This window comes from Abramis brama (assembly GCF_963993115.1).
Source record: "Abramis brama genome assembly, contig: SCAFFOLD_68, whole genome shotgun sequence".
Lineage (NCBI taxonomy): Eukaryota > Metazoa > Chordata > Actinopteri > Cypriniformes > Leuciscidae > Abramis > Abramis brama.
Window position 1 is genome coordinate 190,631 of NW_028155932.1, and position 20,640 is coordinate 211,270.

General features: G+C 43.5%; 1 protein-coding gene across 1 annotated transcript; it reads left to right on the plus strand.

Annotated features, from left to right (window-relative positions):
- Window positions 1-974: 974 nt before the first annotated feature.
- LOC311077260 (uncharacterized protein) lies at window positions 975-13,714 on the plus strand (the record flags this gene model as incomplete). Its single annotated transcript, XM_084139092.1, has 9 exons — window positions 975-1,335; window positions 2,100-2,133; window positions 3,993-4,081; window positions 5,703-5,846; window positions 7,433-9,497; window positions 9,756-9,833; window positions 9,979-10,035; window positions 10,529-10,588; window positions 13,500-13,714. The coding sequence occupies exons 1-9, from the start codon at window positions 1,300-1,302 to the stop codon at window positions 13,712-13,714; spliced, it is 2,778 nt and encodes a 925-aa protein (XP_083995218.1). The 5' UTR covers window positions 975-1,299.
- Window positions 13,715-20,640: the final 6,926 nt, after the last annotated feature.

Genomic DNA, 20,640 nt, shown 5'->3' on the forward strand with positions numbered 1-20,640 from the left:
TGCACGTACATGTATGCAGTACACATGCAAACGTAAATGTCTACAACACACTCTTATTTCTGTTTAAGTTAGGTGTTATTGTAAATAGTTTCATGTAATTGTGGGAGAATCTGAACCAGTGGCTGAGCCAGAAGGGTGTCCCAGTGTGGAGAAACCGCATCATCGTTTGATTTATTTTTACTATGTGTTATTCTTACCATAAATTAAATCACGTTATAGTATTTTTAACTTGAATTGACAGTTAATTGATGTAGTTTGCAAATAAAGTCTTTCTCCATTCTCCTCTACTTGGCGAACTGCTGTTTAGGTGAGCGTATTTACGTTTACATTTATTAATTTAGCAGACGCTTTTATCCAGAGCGACTTACAAATGAGGAATACAACAAGCAGTGTGTCTTAAGAGAAAGCAGTAGCAGGAGAAGTGCTAGCAATACATGGTTTCAGTCATTGTGTTGAACAGTATGAGCAAGGAGAGCACTTTCTGTGAAGATGTTTGTTGTTATTTTAACAGTCGTGAGGAGAATGCAGTTAAAGAGTTTCAGAATCAGTATAGACAGTTTCTAAAGGACGTTAGCGTGTGTGGAGGCCTCGTATCCAGAGTGTGGTCTCACTTAAGACAAGCCTCACTTCTTTCAAACCTATTTTACTTATTTGATGTCCTCTCAGAGGGTCAAAATAATATCTGTTCTGTTGATTACAAGGTCTTGTAATAGTTTTTATTTTTATGAATGTTAATCTTTTTGTGAGTTGTTTAATAGTTCCAAATTGGTTCCATTCATTAATGTGTTGTTTTTTTAATATTACATTTAATATGTATTTTAACATCTACATTCTGTCATTTTATTTGTACTTAACAAAAAAACATTATATCTGAATTTGAGCAGAAAATGTATTTCTTTTATAACAGCATATATCCTATACACTATATAATCAGAGCATATATGTGCATACATCATTTTTTAAAAGAATACAAAAACCGCACAAGAAAAAATAAAAAGCGCGGGTAATAAACATAGCTATATATATATATATAGATGGTGCGCCGAGCGAGTGTCAGTAATGGCTGACACAGATCACACAGAACCTGAGGTTCGAGTCCCCACCGTGACCGTCCCCTCCCCCACTCTACTGGGTCTAACACGAGCGAGTGTCAGTAATGGCTGACCCAGATCACACAGAACCTGAGGTTCGAGTCCCCACCGCGACCGTCGCCTCTCCCCCTCCCCCACTCTGCTGGGGGTCTCACACCTGCGACACACTCAGATGCTCGAGAGGCAGGGATGAGACGGACACGGCGAGATGGAGACGAGAGGAGACGAGACATCCGACGAAAAAGTAAGTTTTTGACCTTTTGTACAAGGTTCTCAAAATAATATGGTGCTGTTTATTTAACTTGCATATTGTTTGCACATATATCGTAACGTAAATGTCACGTCATTTTATTTTCTGTAGCGCTTTTCACATTAATCATAATCTCAAAGCAGCTTTGCAGAAAGTATAGATTAATGTACCAAAATGAAAATAATGATAGTCTAATAATAATATATCCATTAGGGCTTTAGATTCCTAAGAGTCTTAAGCTCATGTTTTAAGGCCACAGATAGGATTGCATAGGTGACTGCATTTTTAGCGGTAATCCGCTTTAAATCTTCGCCTAATTTAAAATGTTGTTGTCTTTATGTAACTTCTGAAAGACATATTTTGCGTCCCTGTTACTTAACCTAGATTAGCTCACTGTTGGTAACATTAATGTAAGATGGCCAGGAGTTTCATCTTTTGCGGCCTAAACGTGCAGCCACGAGGAGTCTGAGGCCAGGCCTGAGATTCATGCGTTTTATCACACTAAACATCAATAATGGGTTTCACAAAAGCAAGAGGGAAGTTTAATAAATTCAGAACAATTTTTTTTCTACTTCTGTAATGCAGTTTTCAAGACCAGACAATAAATGGCATTTATTTTCAGTATGAAATTGTTTTGGTTTATGTTACAATGTCAATTACTTTAATATATTGTCAAATTGTACCATTGCAGTTTTAAATACAGTGTAATGTGATGTTTGACCATGATGTCTGACTGTCTATGACACTTGTGCTTGCAGACTAATGTTACGAATGGCAGCTCTGGATGCACAGGTGAGATAATGAGAAGATAGTAGGCTACAAAACACATTTTACTCATTTGTGGTATTTCAAATTGTAGTGCGTCATTTATTACTTAAAATAGATTAATTCTTAAAGCTTATATATGTAGCTTAATGAGACAGAGTAACCAAGGTTTTTAAAAGCACAATCTTGGAGAAAAGTAAATATCCATCATAGCCCCCCATGCGCCCTCCTTTCATTCTCTTGCAACACCATGCCAAGTTCATGGATGTGCATGAAATTCAATCTTTTAATCTGCTATCTTTTGTTTACAGGTAAATAATGTTTTAATTAATAACCTGTCAGTTTAAATAGAAGTTTAGAGGCCACTACATTATCACTAAGTAATTAAGGAATGATTGTAGTAATTAATACAATCTAAGGTTGATTTTTGTAAACTTACATTTTTTGTTATAACTTGATCTGTACATTGTCTTTACAGTTTAATTAAAAAAGAAAACAGATAATCTGTTAGAAATCAAGGCAAGTAGGTGATTATATCTGCTTATTTTAGTGAAAAAGTTCATTTAAAAAAACATTTCAGTATTTTTACTTTTTTGTTAAACATTTGAAACGCTTTCAAAGGACAAAAGATTTGGTACTGTGGTATTAAACAATATAAATATGTCTAGCCATATGATCATGTTATTGTGAAACCAAAAGTGTACTTTTCATGTTCGATATAAAGATAATACCTCGCTGATATCTAACAAATGTATTTTTACATGCATTCATCGTTGGTGAAAATTAATTTCTAATGGCTAAATAAATTTGGGCAATTATCCCTAAACTCTGACATGTTAGTAATGGTTCAGTAACTGGACATTGATATAATTACTTAACTGTACGTGTCGAGTAAATACAACATGTTGTCCTGTGTACTGTCAATTTCAGTGGGTACTGTAGTTAAGTTTGTTTTGTTGTAATTTTTTATCATTGTATGAAATTAAAAGTCACAGTTCACATTAAATTTGTGGTAACTATAGGTTTGATATCATTGATATCAGCCTTATTTTGATACTTATTTTAAATGTATTAAGCCTAACCCTATAGACCAGTGTCCTGCCGGCACCCCAACACTGCACGTTTTCTTTGTCTCCCTAATCAAACACACCTGATTCAACTCATCAGCTCATTATCACATGGGTTAATGAGCTGATGAGTTGAATCAGGTGTGTTTGATTAGGGAGACAAAGAAAATGTGCAGTGTTGGGGTGCCGGCAGGACAGGTTTGGGAACCACTGCTATAGACCAGGGTTCACCAATCTCGGTCCTGGAGGGCCGCTGTCCTGCAGAGTTTAGCTCCAACCCCAATTAAACACACCTGAACCAGCTAATCAAGGTCTCAATAGGCATACTAGAAACTTTCAAACAGGTGTGTTGGAGCTGGTTGGAGCTAAACTCTGCAGGGACAGCGGCCCTCCAGGACCGAGATTGGTGAACCCTGCTATAGACCTTATGTAGCTCCGCCCCTTTTCAGCGCTGCGCTCGTTGTCTTTTGTCTTCCGGTCTGTATTTTCACAGCGATCTTGTGTATTTATGAATGAACGACTTGTTTTAAAATCTTCCCGTTCTACATTTGTTAAGTCACCTGCTTTAAACATTACAATCCTCATGATAACTTTCGTTAACTTTACATTAAGTAAATCCATGTCAAAATCTAATTACTCCTGGACATAATGCCATAGAGATATACAGAGCGACCGCAAAAACGGAAGTTCAAAGACAATATTCTAAAGATGCTGTGCGCTTGTTTCTCTGTCGCATAAGGTCTATAGTAGGAGGAAGTAAAATGGAAAAATATTTTAAATAACAATACTTTTTTTTTGTCTTTGTAATTTACATTGCAGTGAATGATGTGACAGATGATGTGACAGATGATGTGACAGATGATGTGACAGATGATGTGACAGATGATGTGACAGAAGAGAAGACAAAGGTAGGCTATATCCACAGATAGACATATACTATATATATATATATAAATAACTGATGGTTGAGGTAAGGGACAAAACAGTTTTAGAAGTTAGTTTTTACTTTTTATTATTTAATACTACATTATTATAAATTGATGTATTTCTAGACAAAGGTCTCAGCTAATGAACCATATAAGAGAACAGGTTTTTCTGAAAATGAAATAACTTCGTTAGACGCATTAAAAAGCATACTATTTTAATTTGATTCATCCAACAGCAGTGTAAAGTCTGTAATAATGTAATTATTGCGTTCAGTAAAGGAGCTGACTGACTAACTGATTGACAAGACAACAAATTAAGACAACTAACTAATTTTTATACAGCAATCCTTCCAGTTCCAAAATAAGACACACGGTACCACTAAAAGGAGAAAAACGTGTATTTATTTATTTATTTATTTACAGAACACAAGAAGTGTATGTTAGGTTGTGTAACGGTAAGCATTATTATGTGCCGCCCTGTAGCAGCAACAGAAATGTTCCCAATGTGAATCAAAGTATCTGTAGTCTGTCTATAAATAGCAACAATTACGTACATTTTATTTGTGCCTGACCTGCATTAATTAAGCAGTGCCATTGTACATGTTCACTCTGTCTTTGAAGTCCATTACATCAGGGTTTGCTATTGTGGTGATACGAATTAATTATTTATAATAAAAATATTCCATTAAAAATAAGAATCATAAATTTTGAATTCATGGTGACAGTAGATGTAAAGATGTATATAAGGCATGTTAATCAGGCCAAATATATATGTAAATAAAATTAATACAATAATTCCCCATGTTGCAAAACCAAAATTATTATACTTTATTTTAAAGTGACGTAGTTACATTATACTGAGTAGTATTAATTAACTACATGTACTAACTATAACTAACTATATATTTGTATTGTTTGATATATTACATATCTCTGTCTTTCAATTTAAATGGATATTTTTGAATTTGTTGCATTTTTAAACACTTTGTTTGGCAGTTTTACATTATGACCTCATGCTGAGGACAGGCTAAATTACATGTGTTTTTCAAACATAGCGCATGTATTTAAAATAATACTAAAGAAATTAAAAGCATTGAATGTCCTGAGTATCCAGATTTCCTTTAGATTGAACTTTTAAGTATTTTAATTTTGATTAATTTCTTTATTTTTAACATAAAGAGGGCTTTTGTGTGTAGGACATGTTTTGTCCCTTATCTCAAGAATTAGTTCTAGATTAAATGGTTAAATCAGTCAGCGTTCGAAGTAGGCCTCAACCAAGCTATTATAAAAGGCAATCTGCACCACCAAGCCAGCAAAAGTATGTGTCAGGCAACCAACTGAACCCTACCGGACAAACACAATTGTGTTACAGGACACTGTATCCATAACTAAGACATTTCTAATTTGAGTTTTTTTATATTTTATCCTTTTATTTTCCTGCTCTTTATGAGTTGTCCAGTGGAATATAGGGGATCCCCTGTGGCTCATCTGGTTGAATGTTTGCTGTCAACAATAAATCCTCATTTGAAGGTTCAGTTCTGGAGGTAGCATAAATGGCAAAAGAAAAGCTTCCAAAAAACGTTTTTGTTTGTTTGTTTTGTAGGTTCAAAGCTGTCACTTGGGTCACCTCCAGAAACTTAGAGCACATCACAATGCTTGTGAAGAACGCTACATGAAGGGGCACACAAAAACTGTAAATGATGAACGGGAGAAGACCATGTTTTTATATCAGAGCATGAAAACAAAGGTTAGTTGTATTAAATGCTTTTGTTTATGTACCTTTGGTTGCTAGGTCATTCTTATGTTCGTAAAACAAGTGAACTTTGGGGCATTTTTCAACATCATAACTTTGAGCTTGCCGTTTTCAGTCAGCAGGCCCTTCTAGTCAGCAGTTGGCCCACAAATTGGTAATTTGTTGGCATGCAGTAGAGGGCCTGGGTTAGATTTTGAGCCCAGGTCACAGTGCTCAGTCTGCACCCTAGACAGTGAGCCACAGATTCCCCAAAATAAAGCCACGGATCCGCCCATTGCAAGGCCTCTTCAGAAGCCTCATGAATGTTCTTGATAGCTCTTCTTCCCTTTAAAACCAAGAAGTTTTAGAGTTTGCTGAACTCATTTCCCAGTAAAGCTCTGACATCCAACTTCAACTGGCTCGCACCGAGATCTCCCGCCATTGCTCCAACACACTGAGACGAGCTCTTCATATTTTGCCTTTTTTAACTCGCTGGCTTCCTCAGTCCTGTCTTTAGTGGACAGTTAGTTCTATCAAAACCACTTGGTTTCGCTACCGATGTTCGCTACCGATGGTTGAGCCGTGTGATATGCGATGTTCTCTGGGAACTGAAGCTGCCTTCCTAGGTCAACATGGCGCTGCCAGTCCTGTGCTGTGGTGAGCAGTCCTCCCTGAGGAGATACTTCTGATAGGTTTAGCTAGATCACTTTTGACCTGTTCTTCAGTGACACCGAAACATTCTGTGCCCATGTTCATTATGAGTGTGCACATAGTCTGGAGTTTCCCATTGCCCCTCGATGTCTTCTCTAGGATATTCTCTACATCCTCATCCAACTAAAGGCTCTCCTTTTACTTAGCGGCAGGTCACTTAACCTGACGCTGTTCAGACTTTCTGCTTTGTATAGGGACTCGTGTTGCATGGAGGTTATGGGGTGAGTCCTTCTCCGTCTGACCAGGTTCTGTAGTCGGCACCATGAAACTTGAAATGCTTGCTACTGCATTGCTCCACTTGTCCCTTCCTCAAGCATGCCACCGGTGTTTGGTGAATCATCAGACCTCTCAGGTTCTTGCCTGCCTTGATGCAAATACAGACTGTGCTCATGGTCATTACCAATAGATTCGTCCAATAGGGATGCTCATCCAACCCGCCCACCTCCCCCCATTCTTAGATGACTGTCAAAAGAAACAGTTATTCACTCATCAGATGATCACGCTCGTGCTATGAGTCTCTGCGAAAAAAGCGCCAATAATATCTGAATGCAGAGCAAATGAGAAACCTGTGTTGCGATCTTTTTTCTTTTGTTCATATTATAATCTTGTGTTTCTTTAAGCGCACAGCTTCATGTCTGATCGGATTTCTTGACATATATCTCTATCAGCAATGACTCGACTCAATGGTTATGATTTTTTTGCTATATTCATGTATCGCTAATGCCACTACTACTACTATTGCCACTACAGCCTGGAAATTTATAGTTGCATTGTCATTTATAAAATCTGCACACTGAATGTTTCACTTTGGACAGGCATTCATAATTGCAGTATGTTGTTTGTCTTGGCATTCCTGATCAAGACTTCTAACTCGTACGTTTTATTCACAGCCTGACAGGAAAATGCTTGGATATGAAACAGAAGAATCAAGTTCAGAGTTCAGCGAGTATATACCGGACACAGAGGATCAATCAGAGAGTGACAGGTCAGCAAAGGAAGAGAGTTTAGCAAAAAATGTCAAACAGCAAAAGAGAAGAAAGGTTCAGTCAAAAACATCAAGATCTAAACCATGTAAAAGAAAGCGTGTGACACGTTCTAGTTCCTCGGCTACCAGTGGAACCAAAGAATCCTCTTCATCTGTTGAAAATGACACCGGACAATCCTCTTTATGTGACGAACATGACAGCGGCGACTCCTCTTCATCGGATGAGCATATCAGCGGCCAATCCTCTTCACCTGATACTTCTAATGTGAAGGTCATGATGCTGAAGAAGAAAACAGATGGCGGCAGACTATACAACAAAAAGTACTTCTGCTTGTTCTGCTCTAAACCATTCAGTAAAATGGCTCGCCATTTGGAATCAAAGCACAAAGATAAGCCAGAGGTGGCAAGAGCAGTTGCATTTCCGAAAGGGTCTAAAGAGCGAAGATTACAGCTGAGTTTATTGAGAAATAAAGGGAACCGTTGTCATAATACTCGGGTGCTTAAAGAAGGAGAAGGACTGGTGATACCCCGACAGCAATCCATTTCACCAGTAACAGCAAGTGATTACTTGCACTGTGTAAACTGTGAGGCCTACCTAAAGAGGAAATCATTATGGAGGCACATGCAGAGATGCCATCTTAGCAAAAAAGTCAAAGGAATGAAGCCAGGAAAAACTAGAGTTCAGGCCCTTTGCTCGTATACTGAACCAGTTCCAGAGAGTGTGAATGCACGATTTTGGAAAATGGTGCTTGAAATGCATGAGGATAAGATAACAAATGTTGTCCGCAAAGAGAAAATCATATTAAAATTAGGGCAACATCTCTTTAATAAGCATGGCCATGATGTCACAAAACATGAATATATCAGGCAAAAGATGCGTGAGACAGGGCGACTAGTTCTCCAAGGAAAAGAGACTGGCAAGTTGAAGGAGGTGTCAGACTTCTTTGTACCCGCTAATTTTCCTCATGTGATCGAAGCAGTTCAAAGTGTGTCTGGTTTGAATGATGAAACAAACACATTCAAAGCACCATCTTTAGCACTAAAGTTAGGGCACAACCTCAAGAAATTGGCCAACATTATTGAATGCGAGGCAATGATGTCAGGCGATAAGAATGCTCTTAACAATGTGCAGGCCTTCAAACAAATCTGTGACACTAAATGGAGTGAGTGTGTGTCATCCCAAGCCCTCCGAAATTTGAGTGAGGCAAAATGGAACTCTCCGCAACTCCTTCCCTTTGCTGAAGATGTGAAAAAAATGCACCAGTATCTTGACAGACAGAGTAAGGAGTACCAAACAAAACTTGAGGAAGAACCCAGTAACAAGAACTGGGCAGAACTTGCAAAAATGACACTTTGTCAGGTAATACTTTTTAATCGTAGAAGAGAAGGAGAAGTATCCAAGATGTCCCTTATTGCTTTTACATTGAGGGATACCTCGTTGACTCATCCAGATGTAGAGCTTGCTTTGTCTGACCTTGAGAAGAAACTTTGTAAGCACTTCCAAAGAATTGAGATAAGAGGCAAACGAGGACGAAAGGTCCCCATTCTTCTCACACCGGATATGCTGACATCGATGGAGCTACTTGTCAAGACTCGCCGTAACTGTGAAGTGCCCGATGAGAATGTATTCATGTTTGGAAGACCACAAGCACTCAGTCACTTCAGAGGATCAGATGTTATTCGTAAGATTGCTCAAAGCTGTGGAGCAAAACACCCAGAGGCATTATCCTCCACGAAACTGAGAAAGCACATGGCCACTATGTCCAAGGTGCTCAACTTAAAGGACAATGAAATGGATGACCTCGCTGACTTCCTCGGACATGACATCCGAGTCCATCGGCAGTATTATAGGTTACCCGAAGGCACATTACAGCTTGCCAAAATAAGTAAGGTTCTTATGGCCATGGAACGAGGACAGCTATCTGAGTTCAAAGGAAGGAATCTTGATGAGATCCAGATTGATCCACAAGGTAAAACAGGCCTGAGTTAATAACTAAGTAAATTCATTTACATGTATTCTTACATAGATTTTTTATTTTGTCAAATGCCAATGAAATTTTCAATTGATTGATTTAAATAAATAAACTAGCAGATTGAAAATTATCAAATGCCATGTTATGATCAGCTGGAACTCCATTGTTGGTTATAGACATTGGTTGAATGAAGCTGTTTAAAAACTATTTTGTTCGTTACTTATTAATTTTACTTATGTTTACTGTGTTTTATAGAGAAAGTACTGATGGACAGTGATGGATCAGACTCTGAAAATGAGACTGGAGATGGTCCTTCACCTTCAGATTCAGCAGGTATGTAGTCAGCTACTGAAAGGGAATGATGGGAAAGCTAGAAAAGGCTTTAATATTACTGGAAGAAAAATGTGAGTGTGCTTACTGATATTTAGGAGTGCTTGTTGAATATTCTTTTACTAAAAGAGAGCTATTATGTGTCCAGTCAAATCAATGGAGTCCACTAATGAAGTTGAACAACACAATCAACAACCATCCAAAGGTAATACGATTTAAATTTAACAGGAGGATTATGAAGACTTCTGATATTGTTTTACTTTTAAAGAACGAGTACTTTGATTTGCATGTTTTCACTTGCTTTTATTTTTTTTATATCCTAGATAATATATATCCTTTAGATAATTTTATATAATTTTCTCTTATACATTTTTCTGAAAATAGTATAATTTATTCTGTGTGTACCAACAGAAAAAAAGAGTACTTAATTGCACACAGTGCCCCTTGCTAATATTGGCATTATTGGTTAATATGAGAAGAGAAATACTTTTTGTTCAAAAGTATAAAAACAATCCCCTGTTCTAACAGTTACAACAAAACACAGTTTCATAAAAACAAAACAAAATAAACCCCAATATATTTGGTAAATTAGATGTGTGGCACAATTACTGGTATCCATTTAGTCAGCATTCTGTGCCATTACTGTATATTACCTATATTTAAAGTCTCCTCAGTTGTGCTCATATGTTTTATAACAGGCAAGGATAAAGAACTACAGCCAATTGGCAAGGACTTGGACAAACCACACACAACAAAGGGTAAGCTGTTTTTCAAATGTCTTATGAAATGTGTCACACTTTCCATTTTTTGTGAAAGTTCAGTCAGAATTAAGTCATTTCAATTGGAATCTACACAGAGACCCATTTATATTGACAACAGAGTTCCCTTAAAGGGTTAGTTCACCCAAAAATGAGAATTCTGCCATTAATTACTCGCCCTAATGTCGTTCCAAACCCGTAAGACATTTGTTCATCTTCGAAACACAAATGAAGTTATTTTTGACGAAATCTAAGAGGATTCTGATCCATCCATATGCAACAACGTCATTGCAACTTTCAAGGCCCAGAAAGTTAGTAAAGACATCATTAAAATAGTCCATGTGACTACAGTTGTTCAACCTTAATGTTATTAAGCGAATACTTTTTGTGCGCACAAACCAAACAAAAATAACGACTTAATTCAACGATTTTTTCTCTTCCACGTCATTCTCCTACTCTGTTGACATAGTGTAAACAGTGCAGCGCTTCCGGGTTCTATGTCAGAACACCGGCTCACCATTGGCCGACGCTGGTCATGTGAGCACTACGACACATGCGTGTGATGCTGACACAGGAGCGTTCTGATGTAGGATCAGGAAGCGCTGCACTGTTTACACTACGTGAATAGCGTAGGAAAAGGATGTGGAAGAGAAGAAGGTTGTGCACAAAAGGTTTTCTCATCGCTTCATAACTTTAAGGTTGAACCACTGTATTCACATGGACTATTTAACAATGTCTTTACTTCCTTTTTGGGCCTTGAAAGTTGTAATGATGTTGCTGCCTATGGAAGGACAGAATCCTCTTGTATTTCGTCAAAAATATCTTCATTTGTGTTTCGCAGATAAACTAAGGTCTAACAGGTTTGGAACGACAGTAGGGAGAGTAATTAATGACAGAAGTTTCATTTTTGGGTGAACTAACCCTTTAAATTTCATGTGGAGGTCAAATTTGGTGAAAGTGGAAAGCGTCTATATCTCAGTGATCTGTGCTGGAGTTTTGTAACAGCAGCATGGCAGATCCAAAGTGGAGGAAGTGCTTATTTTACTGGCTACTTCTCTCCATACAGCGTCTTTTTACGGACCATTTCTTAATCTGCAAGTGTTGTATTGGACAGAACTGTCTGAGAATTCAGGCTCGAGACTAGACAGAATGAAAATATATTTCCAATATTTATGATCAATATATTATGATCAGTATATGGTGTAAATATACTTAAAAAAATGTATTCACAATATATTTACACTGTAAAATTGAGTGTACTTCGAAAACGTGGAAAACATTTATGAATTTCCTTAAATTTCAAGGGCGTTTTAATCAAATTTGAAAGTTTCTAATAGAAAAACATACAAAAGTGTGTCGGGACAATGACTTTGTGCATTTATTTGTATTTATTTCACTGAAACTTTACTGAATAAATACAAAAAAACTTAACATAGAAGTTAATAGAAATCACTTCAATAGATTTCTGCATTTTAAAGAAAGCAACATGCAGCATATTCTCAATGTTTCTTGTTCTTCTGCTGATGTTATAAAGTCGAGAGCCCAACTAAAGCAAACACTGATCACAATCTGGTGACTAATATTATATTATTTTCAATAAATCATCAACATCTAAATCTAAATCGAAATGTTAATTTCTCAATAAGAACTTGTGTAGACGTCTGACAGAAATCAAGTCAGTCTGGTTAGTAATAAGTGAAGCTGGTAATGCTGTTTGTGGAGCCGTTTAACCCTCCTCTGCTGAGATCTTCAGAGATCTGTTAGTGTTTTGTTCTGTTGGGATTTAAAAGGTTTGTGTTGTCTGAGTTTCGTGGGTCACCATTGTGCTGAAGAACAGAGCCTGTGCTTCAGTCCAGCAGAAGAGCAAGAAACATTGAGAATATGCTGCATGTTGCTTTATCTAAAAACTATGTAACTCTATTGGAGTTATTCTTTTTTAAATGCATTTATTCAGTGAAGTTTCAGACATGCACAAAGTATTTACAGTTTAATAAATAGAAATAAATACGAAGTCTATCACTGTCCCAACACTCTTAAGTCTTTGTACTAGCAACTAACAACTTTGATTAAAACACCCTTAAGAAATGTAAGGAAATCGTGTTCCTCATGCTTTTGAAGTACACTCAATTAATGACATTTTACAGTGTAAATATATTATTATATATATTAAATATATTATTATTAATATATTTTTTATAAATGAAAAGTGGCAATTCCTTGTGTATTATTCAATATATTGTAAAATATAACAAATATTTTCAGTATATTTACACCATATAATATATTGATCATAAATATATGAAACTATATTTTCATTTCCAAGCAAAATCCTTATAATTGTGTTTTTTAAGATCTGTTGCCGTTGTTCACCGTGGGCCAATATCATTTAAGCATGGGTAAACCCCTCCCATTATGTGCAGCTTTAATTAGGTCCTATATCGTAAATGTTTCGTTTCTAAAGGCTTAAACATGTAAAGAAAATAAAAGAAAAGGAAAAGGTCATCCTGTACAAATGTACTTCAATTTCCCAAGCAGTATTTATGGTTATGACCAATAAAACCTAAATATTTTGTCATGTTTGGCTTGGTCCATTTTCGGCCCAGGTCCATTACACATTTTAGATAGTGACTAAATTACCAGCAATATTTTTGTTAAAATAGTCCTTTTTAATACAGTATCACTGTTTATATTGTTACTAGGTATCATGCTTGCAAACATGTGCCATAATTTACAGATTTTCAACCATGCTAACTAGATTTTAGCAAAAACGTATGTATAAAACTGTAAAACAATGAGAGAAAAACTGAAGATCATGTATTTATTTGATATGTTATTCACGTTCATGTCGTGTGGGATAACAATTACTTTTATCCCAATCACAATTACTAATATTTATTTTTATTTTATTCAGTATCTTCACAAAACCCACGGAGAAAGTGGTCTAAAGAAGAGATCCAGGCTGTGGAAAAAACTCTGATGGACTACATCCACTCTGGAAAGGTTCCTGGTAAAGCCCAGTGCATGGAGTGCATTGAAAGGTCACCAGCAGCACTTCGGGGGAGAAGTTGGGAGGGGGTGAAATTTTATGTTAAGAATCGTATTGATGCCTTAAAGCGAAAAATGTAGAAAAATGTAGAAGAAAAGGTCCTTTAGCTAGATGTTTCTCTTCTTCCTGTTTGTTGAAGGCAACAAGATGTTCAAAATGTGTTTCAAAACACAAGTTAAATAAATGTTCAAGAGCATTAAGAAATCGTAGATTCTTGTTTTTGTTGTAATTACCCAAATTTTCAAACTTTTCTTGGGGAAGTGTGGTCCAAAACTGTGGCACATTTGCATAAAAAAAAAAACCTTGGATAGATAGATGGATAGACAGACAGATATAAAGACATACAGATGACAGATTGATAGATAATACAGACAGATAGTTTTGTGTTGAGTTTAAGGATTTAAAAAAAAGACAGCTTAAAGTCCTTACACACTGAGTCCAAAATTCTCGCTCATTAAAAAAATATACGACCTCACTTTGTGTCAGGTTTCGTACAAACGAAGCAGACAAGATGGTAAGTTTGATATTTTAATAGCAGAATGGATCGGACACAGCGTGAATGGTGAGTAAAACAGGAAGTAGAGAATCAGATGAAGCTTAACTGAATGGTAACCAAGTCTCTCTCTCTTTCTTATCCAGATGAAGATGATGAAATTTCTGATGACGGAATGAAGACTGGCTGAAGAGGATCGGGATCAACGGTGAGTATGCAGGTAGGTAAAGTCTTGTAGGAAAGGAGTCTTTGTGTCTTGTATTAACATGTATAGACGAGACCAGACGAGAAGTGAAGGGAGAGTGCTGAATATATGGATCTGGATCCTGGATCTCCTGGATCTGTCTGCTGCCTTCGACACTGTGAATCATCAGATCCTTATGTCCAGCCTCTCATCACTGGGCAATACAGGAACTTCACTCCACTGGTTTGAGTCCTATCTCACAGGTCGGTCCTTCAGGGTCGCATGGAGAGGCGAGGTATCCAGAGCACATCAGCTGACCACAGGAGTTCCCCAGGGTTCAGTCCTTGGACCCTTGCTCTTCTCCATCTACACCACATCACTGGGACACATCATACAGGCACATGGTTTCTCCTACCACTGCTATGCTGATGGCACACAGCTCTTCCTCTCATTTCAACCAGATGATCCCACAGTAGCTGCACGGGTCTCAAGCTGTCTGGCGGACATCTCCACATGGATGAAGGAACATCACTTGCAGCTCAACCTGGCAAAGACTGAGCTTCTCGTCCTCCCCGCCAATCCGTCTCTACAACACAACTTCACTATCCAGCTAGAATCATCATCAATCACCCCATCAAGGTCGGTCAGAAATCTTGGAGTAACGCTTGATGACCAGCTGACCTTCACAGATCACATTTCAAAGACAGCTCGATTATGCAGGTTTGCACTGCACAACATCAGGAAGATCAGGCCTTTCCTAACTGAGCATGCAACACAACTCCTCATCCAGGCCCTGGTCATTTCTAGGCTTGACTACTGCAATGCTCTTCTGGCTGGACTTCCAGCATGTGCAACCAAACCGCTACAGATGATCCAGAACGCTGCAGCTCGTCTTGTCTTCAACGAGCCCAGGAGGGCCCACGTCACTCCTCTGTTCATCTCTCTGCACTGGCTACCTCTCGCTGCTCGCATCAAGTTCAAGGCATTGACGCTTGCTTACAGATCTATCACAGGCTCAGCTCCCTCCTACTTTCACTCACTCCTACGAGTCTACATCCCTAACCTTCCCTTTCCCTTTAAAACCTCACTTATCGGGCGCATGCTACTCTGAATAATGCCTGAACTTTGTGTTTTAAGCACTTCTTGCGTTGTTTTTGCCTCCTCATGATGACTCGCTTAATTTAGTCCTAATTTGTAAGTCGCTTTGGGGGTGGGCACCATGGAGTCCGTGATGGGGAGGTGGACCGGGTGTAGAATGGACAGACTCAAGGATGGTTCTGTGCTGGACGGGACCAGCGGTGAAGAGGGCTCTGCGCTGGACGGGACCAGCGGTGAAGAGGGCTCTGCGCTGGACGGGACCAGCGGTGAAGAGGGCTCTGTGCTGGACTGGACCAGTGGTGAAGAGGGCTTTGTGCTGGGCAGGACCAGCGATGAGGGCTTTGTGCTGGGCAGGACCAGCGATGAGGGCTTTGAGCTGGATGGGACCCGCAATGAAGAGGGCTCTGTGCTGGACGGGACCAGCGGTGAAGAAGGCTCTGTGCTGGACGGGACCAGCGGTGAAGAAGGCTCTGTGCTGGACTGGACCAGTGGTGAAGAGGGCTTTGTGCTGGGCAGGACCAGCGATGAGGGCTTTGTGCTGGGCAGGACCAGCGATGAGGGCTTTGAGCTGGACGGGACCCGCGACGAAGAGGGCTCTGTGCTGGATGGGACCAGCGGTGAAGAGGGCTCTGTGCTGGATGGGACCAGCGGAGAAGAGGGCTTTGTGCTGGGCAGGACCAGCGGAGAAGAGGGCTCTGCGCTGGATGGGACCCGCGATGAAGAGGGCTCTGTGCTGGATGGGACCAGTGATGAGGGCTTTGAGCTGGACGGGACCAGCGATGAAGAGGGCTCTGTGCTGGATGGGACCAGCGGTGAAGAGGGCTCTGTGCTGGATGGGACCAGCGATGAAGAGGGCTTTGTGCTGGATGGGACCAGCGATGAAGAGGGCTCTACGCTGGACGGGACCAGCGATGAAGAGGGCTTTGTGCTGGACGGGACCAGCGGTGAAGAGGGCTCTACGCTGGACGGGACCAGCGATGAAGAGGGCTTTGTGCTGGACGGGACCAGCGATGAAGAGGGCTTTGTGCTGGACGGGACCAGCGATGAAGAGGGCTCTACGCTGGACGGGACCAGCGATGAAGAGGGCTTTGTGCTGGACGGGACCAGCGATGAAGAGGGCTTTGTGCTGGACGGGACCAGCGATGAAGAGGGCTTTGTGCTGGACGGGACCAGCGATGAAGAGGGCTCTACGCTGGACGGGACCAGCGATGAAGAGGGCTTTGTGCTGGGCAGGACCAGCGATGAGGGCTTTGAGCTGGATGGGACCCGCGATGAAGAGGGCTCTGTGCTGGATGGGACCAGCGATGAAGAGGGCTTTGTGCTGGACGGGACCAGCGATGAAGAGGGCTCTACGCTGGACGGGACCAGCGATGAAGAGGGCTTTGTGCTGGACGGGACCAGCGATGAAGAGGGCTCTGTGCTGGATGGGACCAGCGGTGAAGAGGGCTCTGCGCTGGATGGGACCAGTGATGAAGAGGGCTTTGAGCTGGACGGGACCCGCGATGAAGAGGGCTCTGTGCTGGACGGGACCAGTGATGAGAGCTTTGAGCTGGACGGGACCAGCGATGAAGAGGGCTTTGTGCTGGACGGGACCAGCGATGAAGAGGGCTTTGTGCTGGACGGGACCAGCGATGAAGAGGGCTCTGCGCTGGACGGGACCAGCGATGAAGAGGGCTCTACGCTGGACGGGACCAGCGATGAAGAGGGCTTTGTGCTGGGCAGGACCAGCGATGAGGGCTTTGAGCTGGACGGGACCCGCGATGAAGAGGGCTCTGCGCTGGACGGGACCAGCGATGAAGAGGGCTCTACGCTGGACGGGACCAGCGATGAAGAGGGCTCTACGCTGGACGGGACCAGCGATGAAGAGGGCTTTGTGCTGGGCAGGACCAGCGATGAGGGCTTTGAGCTGGACGGGACCCGCGATGAAGAGGGCTTTGTGCTGGACGGGACCAGCGATGAAGAGGGCTTTGTGCTGGGCAGGACCAGCGATGAGGGCTTTGAGCTGGACGGGACCCGCGATGAAGAGGGCTTTGTGCTGGACGGGACCAGCGATGAAGAGGGCTCTGCGCTGGACGGGACCAGCGATGAAGAGGGCTCTACGCTGGACGGGACCAGCGATGAAGAGGGCTCTACGCTGGACGGGACCAGCGATGAAGAGGGCTTTGTGCTGGGCAGGACCAGCGATGAGGGCTTTGAGCTGGACGGGACCCGCAATGAAGAGGGCTTTGTGCTGGACGGGACCAGCGATGAAGAGGGCTTTGTGCTGGGCAGGACCAGCGATGAGGGCTTTGAGCTGGACGGGACCAGCGATGAAGAGGGCTTTGTGCTGGACGGGACCAGCGATGAAGAGGGCTCTGTGCTGGATGGGACCAGCGATGAAGAGGGCTTTGAGCTGGACGGGACCCGCGATGAAGAGGGCTCTGTGCTGGATGGGACCAGCGGTGAAGAGGGCTCTGTGCTGGATGGGACCAGCGGTGAAGAGGGCTCTGTGCTGGACGGGACCCGCGATGAAGAGGGCTCTGTGCTGGACGGGACCAGCGATGAAGAGGGCTTTGTTGCTGGACGGGACCAGCGATGAAGAGGGCTCTGTGCTGGATGGGACCAGCGGTGAAGAGGGCTCTGTGCTGGATGGGACCAGCGGTGAAGAGGGCTCTGTGCTGGATGGGACCAGCGGTGAAGAGGGCTCTGTGCTGGATGGGACCCGCGATGAAGAGGGCTCTGTGCTGGATGGGACCAGTGATGAGAGCTTTGAGCTGGACGGGACCAGCGATGAAGAGGGCTCTGTGCTGGATGGGACCAGCGGTGAAGAGGGCTCTGCGCTGGATGGGACCAGTGATGAAGAGGGCTTTGAGCTGGACGGGACCCGCGATGAAGAGGGCTCTGTGCTGGACGGGACCAGTGATGAGAGCTTTGAGCTGGACGGGACCAGCGATGAAGAGGGCTTTGTGCTGGACGGGACCAGCGATGAAGAGGGCTTTGTGCTGGACGGGACCAGCGATGAAGAGGGCTCTGCGCTGGACGGGACCAGCGATGAAGAGGGCTTTGAGCTGGACGGGACCCGCGATGAAGAGGGCTTTGTGCTGGGCAGGACCAGCGATGAGGGCTTTGAGCTGGACGGGACCAGCGATGAAGAGGGCTCTGTGCTGGATGGGACCAGCGGTGAAGAGGGCTCTGTGCTGGATGGGACCAGCGATGAGGGCTTTGAGCTGGACGGGACCAGCGATGAGGGCTTTGTGCTGGACGGGACCAGCGGTGAAGAGGGCTCTGCGCTGGACGGGACCAGCAGTGAAGAGGGCTTTGTGCTGGGCAGGACCAGCGATGAGGGCTTTGAGCTGGACGGGACCCGCGATGAAGAGGGCTCTGTGCTGGATGGGACCAGCGATGAAGAGGGCTTTGTGCTGGACGGGACCAGCGATGAAGAGGGCTCTACGCTGGACGGGACCAGCGATGAAGAGGGCTTTGTGCTGGACGGGACCAGCGATGAAGAGGGCTTTGTGCTGGGCAGGACCAGCGATGAGGGCTTTGAGCTGGACGGGACCAGCGATGAAGAGGGCTCTGTGCTGGATGGGACCAGCGATGAAGAGGGCTTTGTGCTGGGCAGGACCAGCGATGAGGGCTTTGAGCTGGACGGGACCAGCGATGAGGGCTTTGTGCTGGACGGGACCAGCGGTGAAGAGGGCTCTGCGCTGGACGGGACCAGCAGTGAAGAGGGCTTTGTGCTGGGCAGGACCAGCGATGAGGGCTTTGAGCTGGACGGGACCCGCGATGAAGAGGGCTCTGTGCTGGATGGGACCAGCGATGAAGAGGGCTTTGTGCTGGACGGGACCAGCGATGAAGAGGGCTCTACGCTGGACGGGACCAGCGATGAAGAGGGCTTTGTGCTGGACGGGACCAGCGATGAAGAGGGCTTTGTGCTGGGCAGGACCAGCGATGAGGGCTTTGAGCTGGACGGGACCCGCGATGAAGAGGGCTCTGTGCTGGATGGGACCAGCGATGAAGAGGGCTTTGTGCTGGACGGGACCAGCGATGAAGAGGGCTCTACGCTGGACGGGACCAGCGATGAAGAGGGCTTTGTGCTGGACGGGACCAGCGATGAAGAGGGCTTTGTGCTGGGCGGGACCAGCGATGAGGGCTTTGAGCTGGACGGGACCCGCGATGAAGAGGGCTCTGCGCTGGACGGGACCAGCAGTGAAGAGGGCTTTGTGCTGGGCAGGACCAGCGATGAGGGCTTTGAGCTGGACGGGACCCGCGATGAAGAGGGCTCTGTGCTGGATGGGACCAGCGGTGAAGAGGGCTCTGTGCTGGATGGGACCAGCGGTGAAGAGGGCTCTGTGCTGGATGGGACCCGCGATGAAGAGGGCTCTGTGCTGGATGGGACCCGCGATGAAGAGGGCTCTGTGCTGGATGGGACCAGTGATGAGAGCTTTGAGCTGGACGGGACCAGCGATGAAGAGGGCTCTGTGCTGGATGGGACCAGTGGTGAAGAGGGCTCTGCGCTGGATGGGACCAGTGATGAAGAGGGCTTTGAGCTGGACGGGACCCGCGATGAAGAGGGCTCTGTGCTGGACGGGACCAGTGATGAGAGCTTTGAGCTGGACGGGACCAGCGATGAAGAGGGCTTTGTGCTGGACGGGACCAGCGATGAAGAGGGCTTTGTGCTGGACGGGACCAGCGATGAAGAGGGCTCTGCGCTGGACGGGACCAGCGATGAAGAGGGCTCTGCGCTGGACGGGACCAGCGATGAAGAGGGCTCTACGCTGGACGGGACCAGCGATGAAGAGGGCTTTGTGCTGGATGGGACCAGCGATGAAGGCTTTACTGGGCTGTCGCTGTAAGCAGTCTCGGCTGGGCAGTTGTCGTGAGTGATATCGACTGGGCAGACGCTTGCTGGCTCTGGCGGGCAGGTAGGATGAGCGGGTTTGGCTGGGCTGATTTTGTGTGAAGCATACTGGAGAGCCCCTCTGACAGATATCAGAGAGGGGTCGAACAATTTCGATGTCAGATTAGAACTATTGAAAATTATCTTAAGTGCGCTGGGTATGGTAACCCCTTGGTTCTATTTGGGACATAAAGAGACCTTAGACGAGGAGGGCACACCAACAGTATAGGAAGATCCACACAAACTGAGCACCAATTCAAGATAACTCTCGAGGTTGAAACTAGAATCACCTACTGGTATCCATGGGGCAACGTGTGGATCTAACCCACTCCAAAACAAGTCCATTAATTGA